The sequence below is a fragment of the Oryzias latipes genome, chromosome 8, assembly GCF_053564925.1.
Source record: "Oryzias latipes strain Hd-rR chromosome 8, Olatipes_Hd-rR_3.1".
Lineage (NCBI taxonomy): Eukaryota > Metazoa > Chordata > Actinopteri > Beloniformes > Adrianichthyidae > Oryzias > Oryzias latipes.
In genome coordinates, this window is record NC_136244.1 from 26,078,404 (window position 1) to 26,090,683 (window position 12,280).

Here is a 12,280-nt window from a genome sequence, read left to right on the forward strand (position 1 = left end):
CCTGGAAGGAGTCCGGTCTGCAGCGCCCCCTGCAGGCCACCGAAACCGAAAGTTTCCGGAGGTGTTTGCGCACAGAACTCAGTCGCAGTTGATGACGATCCGGAAAAAGAAAGTTGGAAGCAACAGCGGGTCGAGGATTCGGTCCGGATCTACATGGACCTTCCCGCGCCACAGAGGCTGCAGATGATGCAGAGAAAACCTGTCATTTGCCCCTGAAGGTAAAATGAGGGCGACCTGCGCAGTCATTGTCACCTGATACCTGCGCAGGGAGGGAAGCGACTGGAGGCTGCAGAGCAGAGGCCTCAATGACGGGGGGAGAAATAGGAACTTCGGCTTATGTGAGTATGCAGGTCAAGAGTTTATTAGTGTCTTTGATTTTCCAAGATAAGAAAATTAAATAACTTTTTTTTTATATGACAGTAATAATTAATATAATAATCCAACTACTGTGTCAATATTATCAAGTCTTGTCTGCACAGGAACTTTACAGCTCCAGACATGCGCACAAGAAAACTTTGTGAACAGGTAGAAACAGGCAAATTACAGCTTTGGACTGACGTGACGCACATTCTTCAGACAGGAGTGAAGGAGAGTCTCAGAGGAAATTACTGATCGGACTGTTAATGATTGTGATTGATTGAGAAATGATCAATCAGGAAGTTACAGTCAGAGGTCACGTGGGTTTCTTATCAGGGAAGGAGAAAGCCGCTTTAAATTAGACAGTGGAACAAATAGTGTTTATTAGAAAATATGTGCAGTATTTTGTCAGAAGAGCAATTCCTCAAACGGATCTCGAACTGTTGTTTGACTCTGTGAATATTTGATTGACTGCCATAGAGATTAAGAAACAAACATCCATCAATAAAATCTGTGATTGGCGGGATGTGAGTCACACCAGCTGTTAAAGATTGGGTTTATTTTTTATGGCTTCAGGTTCAGGTTATGACTGAGGATGAGTGGTTCAAGGAGGAAGAGGAAGAGGGACACATCAGAGATTCCACCATCTCGCAGTTTGCCCCGATCCAAACCTGAACCCTCACAATCAAAGTAAGACGCTTACTAAAAAAAAGGGAGATCTTTGAACAGAAGGAGGAAAAGATGATCAAAAACAGTTTGTTTTCCTGTAAGAAACCTTCTGCAATCTGCCTAATGATCACATTGTCTTTTTAGTCTGAAAACTATCCCTTCAAGTGAAACTCCATCACATTCATGCAGAGAAATGCCCTCTTTTACCCAGGTTTTACCCTGTAATCTTCTGTTTTTATTTGCAGACATCCACAGAAACTTTGTTCTTCATCATCCAGCTCTCTGTCCCTAAAGAGTGACTGGTCCAAAGAGGAAAACCCGCATTTCAGTGCTGAACCTGAACCATCACCCTCAAAGTGAGACTTTTTTTTTGTGAGACAAAATAGGAAATACTTTTTTTTTTTTTTACCAAGCGAGATCTTTGTGCAAAGGAGGAAAAGATGAACTTAAAACAGTTATTTTCCTATAAAAAGCCTTCTATATTCCTACAACCTGGTGTGTTATGTTGGTTCTCAGGTCATCATCCCCACTGTAGTTCTCTTAATGAGTGGTATCTATGTTTACAGTGGAAGTTCTCCTCACCTTGCTGAACTGGTTATTCAGGGAATCTCACAGGTGTTTTTTAGAGAGGAAAACTGATGAATTGACGGCACGCTGCGCCGTTTAAAAGAAAAAACAACACCTTGAACCTTTATCCAATTGGTATAGTCCTAAAGAGGGGTGTTCCTGTTGTTTCGGAGGTCTGCTTTTATTCATAAAGCACATTAATTGTGGTTCCTTTAAGCAGTTCGAGCGCTAAGGTGATTCTGTACATGATTTAGGACTAAAGCTTAAAATTACAGAATTCTGTGATTTTTTTTTTTTTTTGTGTGGAAAGTTTATATGATTCAGAATATTTTTTTGTAATCCTAAATTACAATTAAGGGTGATAAATTCTAGGATTTTATCTATTTAAGATGCCTAATTAAGGATCGCACGATCTTTTTATTTTGAGGAATGTTCTTTACTTGGAACGCCATCACATCAATGCAGAAAATTCTTTTTATGACCTGCAGACGGCTGTGATCTTCTGTTTTTATTTACAGACATCCACAGAAACCCGATTCTTCATCGTCCAGCTCTCTGTCCCTGAAGAGTGACTGGTCCAAAGAGGAAAACCCGAATTTCAGTGCCGAACCGGGTCGCCCAAATTCAAAGTAAGAGGCCGTTTCATCCAAGATTATCAGATTAGCTTTATCAGAGGTTTCATGTCTGCTTTACTGTAGCTGAATGTGAACAGGAAAGCCCTGATTATCAACACAGATTTTCAAAGATGCCTTTCAGTGAGATAGAAAGACTAAATGTTTTTAAGGAGATGCAGAAAACCTGTCATTGTAAAACCTTTCTGTCAGGATGTGTAATCTAGGGAATAGTTATGAACTTGTTGTGGATGTCTGGAGTCTTGATCTGACTTCCTTTCTTGATCTCTGTCAGCTTCTGTTTGAGCTGTTTCCTCCTGTTCACAGACAGAGAGATTCTTCTGGGGAGAGGAAGCCCTCCAGCTGTTGGTTTTGTCTGAACGTCCTGGAGGAGCCGGTCTGCAGCAGCTGTGGACACGGCTTGTGCAGACAGTGCATCGCCTCCAACCAGGCCGCTCCATCCAGAGCCTCCTCCTGTTCACGATGTGAAAGAAGATCCAGAGCGGAAGCTGGACCGCAGACAGCCGGTCAGAGCAGAAGAACTCAGAGTAAAACCTTTGTGACGTGGGTTTGGACCAAAATGAGACCATTTTCTGTCTCTCTGCTTCTGTTTTTCCCCTCGTAGAAGGTTTTCGTCTCCAGAAGCAGTTTTTTAAACATCGGGTCAGACAGAGGAAGAGAAGCGAGCATGTGGCTGAAGGAAGTGAAGAAGAAGCAGCAGGAGGAGGAGGAGGAATGCTTCTCAACGACATCTACACTGAGCTTTACATCACTGAGGGGCTGAGGGACAAGGTGCACACCCAACACGAGGTGAGGCAGCTGGAGACGGCCTCCAAGAACAAAGAAACACGCAAGGCTTCAATCAGGTGCCACGACATCTTCAAAGCTTTCCAGAACCAGGATGGACCCGTCCGAGTGGTTCTGACGAGCGGCATTGCTGGCATTGGAAAAACCTTCCTGGTGCAGAAGTTCACTCTGGACTGGGCCGAGGGTCTGGAGAACCAAGACGTCATTTCTGTGGTTCCTCTTTCCCTCAGGGAGCTAAACTTGGTCAGAGATGAGCAGTACAGTCTTCACAGTCTGATCCAGCTTTTCCATCCAGCGTTCCAGAAGATCCCAGCAGAGCAGCTGGATGTCAATAAACTTCTGTTCATCTTTGATGGCCTGGATGAAAGCAGACTTTCTCTGGACTTCCACAACAGTCAGGTGGTGTCTGATGTCACCCAGAAGTCCTCAGTCAGCGTTCTTCTGACAAACCTCATCCAGGGACGTCTGCTTCCCTCAGCTCTGGTCTGGATCACTTCCAGACCTGCAGCAGCCCACCAGATCCCTGAAAAACTCGTGGATCGGCTGACAGAAGTGATCGGCTTCGATGATTCTCAGAAGGAGGAGTACTTCAGGAAGAGGTTCAGCGACGAAGAGCAGTTCAGCAGAATCATCTCCCACATCCAGAGCTCCAGGAGCCTTCACGTCATGTGCAGAGTCCCAATCTTCTGCTGGATCACTGCTACGGTTCTGGAGCACATGTTGACCACAGAAGATAGAGGAGAGGTGCCAACGACTCTGACTGACATGTACTCGCAGTTCCTGATGGTCCAGACAAAGAGGAAGAAGAAGTACCAACAGGGATGCGAGACGTGTCCACAGGAAGTGACAGAGGCTGACAGGGAAGTCCTCCTGAAGCTGGGGAAGCTGGCGTTTAAACATCTGGAGAAGGGGAACATCATGTTCTACCAAGAAGACCTGCAGCAGTGTGGTCTGGATGTGACGGAGGCCCTGTTACATTCAGGGGTTTGTACTGAGATCTTCAGAAGAGAGTGCATGATCTTCCAAAGACCTGTTTACTCCTTTGTGCATCTGAGCGTCCAGGAGTTTCTGGCTGCGGTCTACATGTTCTACTGCTTCACAATCAAGAACACAGAGGTGCTCGAGAACTTCCTGGTGAGTCAAAAACAATCGAACAGACCTTCAACTCTGCAGTCTTTCTTTAATATGTTTTGGCCGTCTGAAAAGGACGTTCCCCATTTCCCAACACTGGATGAGTTTTTAAGCAAAGTCATGGAGAAGTCCTTGCAGAGCGACGCCGGACAGCTGGACTTGTTTGTCCGCTTCCTTCATGGGCTGTCTGTGGAGTCCAACCAGAGACTTTTAGGAAGCTTGTTGTGTCACACGGAGAACAGTGCAGAATCCCTCCAGAAAGTCATCGACAACCTGAAGATGATGAAGAGTTACAGTAGCTCCCCTGACAGGAGCATCAACATCTTCCACTGTTTGGTGGAGGTGAAGGACCTCTCCGTGCACCAAGAGATCCAGGAGTTCCTGCAGACGGAGAACAGATCAGAGAAGAAGCTCTCAGAGATCCACTGTTCCGCTCTGGCCTACATGCTGCTGACATCAGAGGAGGTTCTGGACGAGCTGGACCTGAAAAAGTACAAAACATCTCCAGAGGGTCAACAGAGGCTGATCCCAGCTGTGAGGAACGCCAGAAAGGCTCGGTGAGGGCAGAAGGTCATTTCAAAATGAATCCGTGGACGTGGTTCGGTTCTCTGACATTAAACTTAAATGTCAAAGTCCCACTCTGCTCATTTTTAGATCATTTTTCAAAGCATTCCCCCAGTTATCTTTTCATTATATTGATGTCATTTTTAGCCAAAATAAAAAAAAAGCTTTTTCTTGGACAAAGTTTCTGCAGAGCCGCTGAGTTCCCTAAAATTCACCTGAGTTGTTGGCGGGACTGTTGGCGCAGAGTAAAGGCCTCGTCACACAGCCACTACGAACATTTTGTGTATTTTCCACGTATGAAAGTTGGTCTTTTGTCATACATGTGTGATACATGATTCCATAATTTCATTTGTCATTCGTCGATGTCCATGGAGGGCTGACAAGTCTTGACGTGAATTCAGCTTTGAGCTGTTCAAAATGTTTGGTCTGTTGAGAGTTACGTAGTCCATACACAAAAATGAGGAAAATCTTGGGCAATTTGGCGTGTTTTGCAACATGCATCCACAAATATGTGGCTTTCCACGACCATTCCACGTATGTCTAACAGACTTTTCACGCATGAACCACGGATGTATAACTTCTTATCGCATATGCAGTGCACACATCATGTTAAAATTATGTAATTAACGCTCGTAAACAGCACAATTATCACATACGGTTCGTGTTCTACTTTGGTTTACGTGTTCTTTGTGTGGTTTATTTGTACTTGTTCCATGGTTTTAACGTGGTTCATTCGTGGTACATCGGTGGACATTTTACATGCAAACTATAGGTTTTCTCACTTTTTCCACGTTTATTCACGTATGACCACTTTTCAGCCGTGCAATATGCGCAAAATGTATATAGTGGCTGTGTGACATTGCCCTAAACCGTCCCCATTTCCCTACATCAGTCTGTTTATGTGCTCTCCCGCTAGCCGTAGAGTTTTGGGCCAAATGCTGCTCATTTGAGGAGAAAAAAGACGTTCATTTGTCTACAAGTGAATGCATCAGACTGGAGCTTGTGGCTCCGTCCAGGATGTTTTCTACTTCACATTTACGATCTTTTGCAAACAGCATTTTTTCCGTCTGCTCCTAACCCCAACCCAAAAATATAAGTAAAGAAATACTCAGGCAATTTTTAGCTTGATTTTCTTAATACATGTCCTCCATCATGAGAAAAATGCCACAAGAACAATTTAAAAACACAAAAAGCACCATTTTCATCTGAGTTGGTCTTTAACTGAAAAGTTTCCCAGTAACTTTTGTTCTCACGAGTTCTTGTAAGATTGAAATTCCAGGTGTTTCTTCATCCGGTTGATGCTTGTCCTCACAGACTCTCCGGATGTGGACTCTCAGAGGCTCACTGCGAGATCATGGCTTCAGCTCTGAAGTCCAGACCGTCTCACCTGAGAGAACTGGACCTAAGTCACAACACCCTGCAGGATTCTGGGATGAAGATTCTGTCTGATGGACTGGAGAGTCCAAACTGTCGACTGGAGACTCTGAGGTCAGAACAATGGAGGAAGCTGTGGAGAGGTTTCAAACGTTATCCAGTCATCATGAGTCCAGCGATGTAAAACCTGAATCCTCAGTCTGGTTCTGTGACAGTCAGACGTTAGACTAATGTGCTGCTTTCAGGGCTGCATTGTAGCGCAGTGGTTAGTTAGCAGCCTTGTCTGGCCCTGGTTCGAATCCCAGCTGGGAGCTTTCTGTTTGGAGTTTGCATGTTGTCCCCGTGCATGTGCAGGTTTTTTCCAGGATCCTCCCACAGTCCAAAATCGTGCTTCATAGGTTCTCTGGTGACTCTAAACTGCGCCCGTAGGTGTGTACTGTGCCGGACAGGTGACCTGTTCAGATTGTACTTCACCTTTGCCTAATAACAGGGATAGGCTCCAGCAACCCTGTGACCCCATAGTGGTATTTAGCAAGTTCAGAAAATGGATGGTTCTGATTCAACCTGAGCTCTACAGGTGAAGACAGCACCTTTTAGTTAGTTTGCAGTTTTGTGGAAGAAGCAGAAAAAAAGATCCCCTGAAAGGAGCAAATGTGGTCATTTAGGACAACAAACTTCATAATCAAGGAGATTCATAACAAGTGCATACATGAATACGTCTGAGAGCTTCTATCAAAACCACACCCTTTTGTTTTCTGCAGGTTGAGGAGCTGCACCATGTCAGAGGCTGGTTGCACCGCTCTCGTCTCCGCTCTGAAGTCGTCCCATCTGATGGAGCTGGACCTGAGTGACAACAGGCTGTGTGACTCAGCAGTGAGGCATCTGTGCGGTTTCCTGCAGAGCTCACACTGCACACTGAAGACCCTCAGGTCAGTTCCTGAGGTTTCTCAACCGAATGAAGCTCATTCCCATGCAAATGTTCTTCTTTTCTTTTATGGTTGGGGATTAACTGCTCTTTTTTTAAGGCAAAAAGGACATAAAATCAGAAGTAAATATTCTCTTCAATAAAATGAAATGATCACTGTTTGCAACCATTGAGTCTGTGCAAAAGAAAAATGGAAGTTTGCTGTGAGCTGATGACAGTCACCTGTTGGATCTGGGTGCAGGTTAAGTAGCTGCAGGTTGTCGGAGAGCAGCTGTGCAGCTCTGCTCTCAGCCCTGAAAACAAACCCGTCCCATCTGACATCACTGGACCTGAGCGACAACGTGAACCTGCTGGATTCGGGAGCCGAGCGGCTCTGCGGTCTTCTAAAGGGTCCACAAAGCAGACTGAGGACTCTGAGGTCAGACGCTGCTCACAGCAATGAGATAAAAGCTGCTTTTTTAAAATGAGGTGTCAAGGGAAACATTTAGAACCACTAAAGACTCAAAAAGAAACTAAATCCTTTCAAATCTCTGTCATGCATCTCTGAAGTTCAGTTTATCTAAAGTGGTTAGAGTCCCACTCCGATCATCGTTTGATCTCCTTTTAAAGTGTTCTTAGTGTTAATTTCCTTCCTATATGCCCATCATCATCAGAAAAATGCTGCAAGGACATGTTAAAAACACCAAAAGCAACATTGTAATCGGAGTGGGTCTATAAATGTGTATTTATGAAAAAACATTATTCATTCATTGGAAGAATTTTTTCCCCTCCAGTTTCTAAAAGCTGAAGAATTTCTGCTTATAGTTTTGCCTATAAACTCCTCAAACTCCTTCTGGATTCAGGTTGAGGAGCTGCAGCTTGTCCGTGAGGAGCTGTGCCTCTCTGGCCTCGGCTCTAAAGACAAACCCGCTCCATCTGACACAGCTGGACCTGAGCGACAACAAGCTGCAGGATTCAGGAGTGGAGCAGCTCTGTGACTTTCTGATGGTCCCCGACTGCAGACTGGAGACTCTCAGGTCCATTTGTTGTCTGTTTTATTATTTGTGTTATTTATTTAACTGGTTTGCTGTGATAAATAGATAAAACAAATGTACTAAATTCAGTAAAATGTGTTCATATTTCATCAATTTCTTTCAGAATTTGATATTTTTTTCCTTTTTCCATTCTTTTGTATTTGATAAAATCTCGCTTAAGTGATTTCCGTATTTTTGGCATTTAAAACCAGTTAGTTGGTTAGTGAGTTGCATGGAAACTACCAATTACCCGGTGGATATCATACTCTCACAAATGTCATGAAGCAGAGGTCAGAAAATGACATCTTGATTTGTTTTCAGACGTGGTCCGTTCATGACTTTTGTTTGCAGTTTTTCTTTTTTTAATTTTGACTCAGCTCTGAAAACTGAAGATGTTTTTTCTTTTTATGTTTGCCTCTGATTCCAGACTGGAGGACTGCAGCTTGTCAGAGAAGAGCTGTGCTGTTCTTGCTTCAGCTCTGATCTCCATCCCGTCTCATCTGACACATCTGGACCTGAGCTTTAATAAGCTGCGGGATTCAGCGATGAAGCATCTGTGTGGGTTTCTGCGCAGTCCACACTGCAGCCTGCACACTTTGAGGTCCGTTTTTATGGGGAAACTGTAAAATGTTCCGCTAAGTATAATTTTAATATTTATCCCTCCTAAAATTGGTTCCAGAAAATGTGTTTTGTGTTTTCTGAGAGTGACTGCTGTTGTTGGTTGTCAGCTGAAGTCTCCACCCTCTATGCTGAAGATCCTCATCCTCATTTCACCCCAGAATGTTTTGGTTCTTCCTCGTGTTTCTCATGAATGACGTCGTCTGCTGGTTCTGTCCTGCATGCAGGTTGGAGGACTGCAGGCTTTCAGCCACCAGCTGTTCTACGCTGTTCTCCACTCTGCAGTCCAGTTCATCCCGCCTGACAGAACTGGACCTGAACAGGAACGACCTGAAGGCTTCAGATGTTCAGAAGCTCTTGGATCTGGTGGAGAGTCCAGACTGCAAACTGGAGACTCTGAGGTCAGTGGAGTGTTGCCGTCTGTCCTACGGGGGACTAAACCTGGGTGGTAGAACTGGGAATTTTCTGAGATGACAACAGAGCAGCGGCCAATCAAAGCAGCCAGAAGCTGTGAAGGTGGACTTATTTCCTGCTGCTCTCCCTGCTGTGCATCTCTGACTGACAGGCGAGGACGTAAACACCTTTTCACCTCCTCTGTTTTCCTCCTCCTTCTTGTCGCTGTAGATGGAACTGTTGAGGGTGGAGTCGGACGTCATCCATCACCTGGAATGTCCGAAGATGTGGCGGCGGCAGTTGGTCTGCGGGGATGAGAGTCATGTTTGAGAGAGGAACATGGAGAACTGTCTGCGTCTGAGGGTGACCATGACACGTTTTCAGTGACGGTCTCCGTATTCATCAGGAGTTTGGTAGATGAAGATCAGAAGAAGACCAGAATTTGCTATAATCTGCCTCTAAATGTCTGGTAAATGTGCATGAAGGCAAATCACCAACAAAGAGGGTTTATTAATGTCATTTTCAATTCCTCTGAAAAAGACTGTGAGAACTGTTTAGGATCTTTTGACCTGCAGTTTTTGTTTCCTTCTGTTTCCATTGGTGCTCACTATTCCTCTTAAAAACACAGCATTGGGCGAAACATTTTGGACTGCTCGTTAATTATAGGGTTTTATGGGGTTTGTGCTTTTTCAAGACCTTTAAAAAAAAATCTGACGGCAGTTTAAAATGTTCTGGATTCTGCTCTGTGGTTTGAACCTTCTCTACATTCTCTTGGACCACAGAGGAAGATATTTTTCCTGGGTTTTTGGGCCAGATCTATGTTTTATGATGCAAATTGTACCAAATCTGGATGGGGAATATTACACCTTTGCAGTTCTTACCTGGTTTCCCTTAAACAGTGATTTGTGGAGGTTCCTCACACGGCTCTAACCTAAAACATCTGCAGACTGCCTTTAAAAGTCTGTCATATTTCAAACTGATCTGTGATAAATTTCCAATTTACAGACTGACAGATGGAGCAAAGTTAACCGTCCTTAAAGTTTCCTATTGGTTAAATGGACTCACCATGCAAAAAACGTCTGACGTGTTTAAATTTTACTGACCAGAACACCAAAACAGAAGGTTTTAGTGCTGACGTCGTGGTGGGAAACTTCACAGACCACATTGTTCTTGAACTTCTCCAACAGGTGTTTTCATCATTACATGAATCAGGAAAGAATCAGTTTACATTCAAATGAAAAAAGAGCTTGTGGTCCTGCTGGCTTGTAAGTTTTTGCTGCATCCTCTCAAACAGATTTTGGATTTGGATTTGAGTAACTTTTGTCATTTGGTTATTTCTTTAAAACCGTCCACATATGTACCTGAGTTGCTCCTCTCCAGCTTTTGGTGACACTTTTTTTCCCCCTCGGTGACGGTAATCCTGCTGACCATTTGTCCCACACAGGTTTGAGCCTGCGGGTGAAAAATCAAAATCTTTTAGCAGGGAATCTGATAACAGCGAAGGCCTTTCTATTCCGTATTGTTTCTTTTGTAAGCCTGTGTCTTGCACAAACTGTGAAAATAAGCTTTAATTCAACACAAAAAGCAATAGCAGTATTTTAATCCTGGGAGGTTTTGCTCTCCACAACGATGTCTTGATGGAGAAACGCCAAAGAAAAGGCTGTCAGATGAAGTTGACGCTAGCTGAACCTTCAGCTGCTCCAGTTTGTTTTGCGATGGAAACTGGTGGCTTTTCACCTTCTTCTTCTTTTTGCAAAGTTTTCTCTTCTTCTTCTGGATGGTGGAACCGTTTAGGTGTTTGCTGTGCTGCGAGAGAGAGCTACGCAGGAAGAGAAAAAGATTAGAGAAAAAAATGGAAACCCATCATGTCATTCTCTGATCATCTTAAGATGTATTGAAAATAATGAACAGCAGCAGAAAGTGATTCGTTTTTAAATACATTCAAAGCAAACTTTGTTTGTTGAATGATAATCGGATTTTGTGCCGGAATCTTATCTTTACAAAGTTTTTTGACATTTTCCAAACTTGTCAAGTGATGGATGATTGGATGGAGCTCTGCAGACCGGCATCACTTTCTTCCAGGATGGTCCATGTGAGCTCTTGGGTCTGCAGGTTTCCACTCTTCCTCTGACTGTGGCTGTGCTCCTGCAGACATCAGCAGCTGATTTTAGTTCGTCATGATGCTGAGTTGTGTTCTGGAGTAGGAAAAATCAACCAAGTGTGCGTTAGGAATGCCACAATTCTTGGTTTAAAATCAAATCACATGTTAAGCAACTGCACCAAATTCTGGGAAAAGTGAATTGTTGCATCCCTACTGCATAATGACATATTCACATTAAAGGTGTCAAACACTATAAATTTAAGAAGAATGCATTATTGAGTGTTTTATTGCACCAGGATGAGTGTGAGTCACCTGAAAGGTTTTTTGTCATCATTTGTTTCTAAGCAAAAAATGTTAAATTTGTAGTTTTTCTTTGTTTTGTAATAAAGAAACAAAACTGTGACCCAAAAATTGAAGTTTGAACCAAATCCTTCTTTCAAATGTCCGGCTCCTTCCTTTTCTTGTCTTCTTTTGGATTTGGATTTGGAAATGGTTTATTTCAAGCAATCAATTAAGAATAATACACAATAACAATACAATCATCAGTTATACATTCATACAATGACCATTCAAAGTTAGGATAATTAGACCTAATAGAAATCAATCAATTTAACTATTTTCAATAATTGATTAAGCTTTTTTTAATTTCTTTTTTTAAAATAAGGTAATGCCGTGAAATCAAATAAGATAAAAAAGGGTCAATAATCTGTGGATTGTCCAAGGCTGGTATTTCTTTTTCTGCTGATTAACAGCCGTTCTTCTGGGTTTAAACAGACTTTATAGTTCTCTTCGATGTTATGTCTGCAGACATTAGATTGAGGTCCACATCCTTCTTCAGCGGATTTTAAAAGAAGAAAGTTTCTGACAAAGAAGAACATACTGTAAATGTTTTCAGTTTGATTCTGTTACTAGTTGCGAAAATAAGGCCAGAAAAGGCAGAATTTCTGCTATTTGGTCTAGAAAAAAAAAACGCCAACACAGTTGCCTTTGGACATATGTGGTCATATTTAATGCTTTTTTTTACCCAGTAAAAACAATGAAATTCAGACTCCTCTTGATCAGAAGGTTCTGGTTCGATGGTTGCTTTTAAATGAGCCGTGGGTCGCTATAGTATAACAAAAAAAATAAGATTTCAATTTGCTCAAAAATT

At 43.0% G+C, this 12,280-nt stretch overlaps 1 protein-coding gene across 1 annotated transcript; it reads left to right on the plus strand.

Annotated features, from left to right (window-relative positions):
• The first annotated feature begins 56 nt into the window (after positions 1–56).
• Positions 57–11,541, plus strand: LOC101162051 (NACHT, LRR and PYD domains-containing protein 3). The gene is made up of 13 exons (XM_011477742.4): positions 57–338; positions 934–1,047; positions 1,272–1,382; positions 2,112–2,222; positions 2,532–2,731; positions 2,830–4,699; positions 6,021–6,194; positions 6,842–7,009; positions 7,247–7,423; positions 7,848–8,021; positions 8,446–8,619; positions 8,864–9,037; positions 9,261–11,541. Exons 2-13 carry the CDS (start codon positions 953–955, stop codon positions 9,271–9,273), a joined length of 3,441 nt encoding a protein of 1,146 aa, XP_011476044.1. The 5' UTR covers positions 57–338; positions 934–952; the 3' UTR covers positions 9,274–11,541.
• The last annotated feature ends 739 nt before the right edge of the window (positions 11,542–12,280 follow it).

Bases quoted from the DNA above. Each gene is read 5' to 3' on its own strand.
- LOC101162051 (XM_011477742.4), top strand. From the start codon at position 953: ATGAGTGGTTCAAGGAGGAAGAGGAAGAGGGACACATCAGAGATTCCA. The intron at 4,700-6,020 runs GTGAGGGCAGAA...TTGTCCTCACAG, and splicing joins AGGAACGCCAGAAAGGCTCG to ACTCTCCGGATGTGGACTCT. The intron at 6,195-6,841 runs GTCAGAACAATG...TGTTTTCTGCAG, and splicing joins TGTCGACTGGAGACTCTGAG to GTTGAGGAGCTGCACCATGT.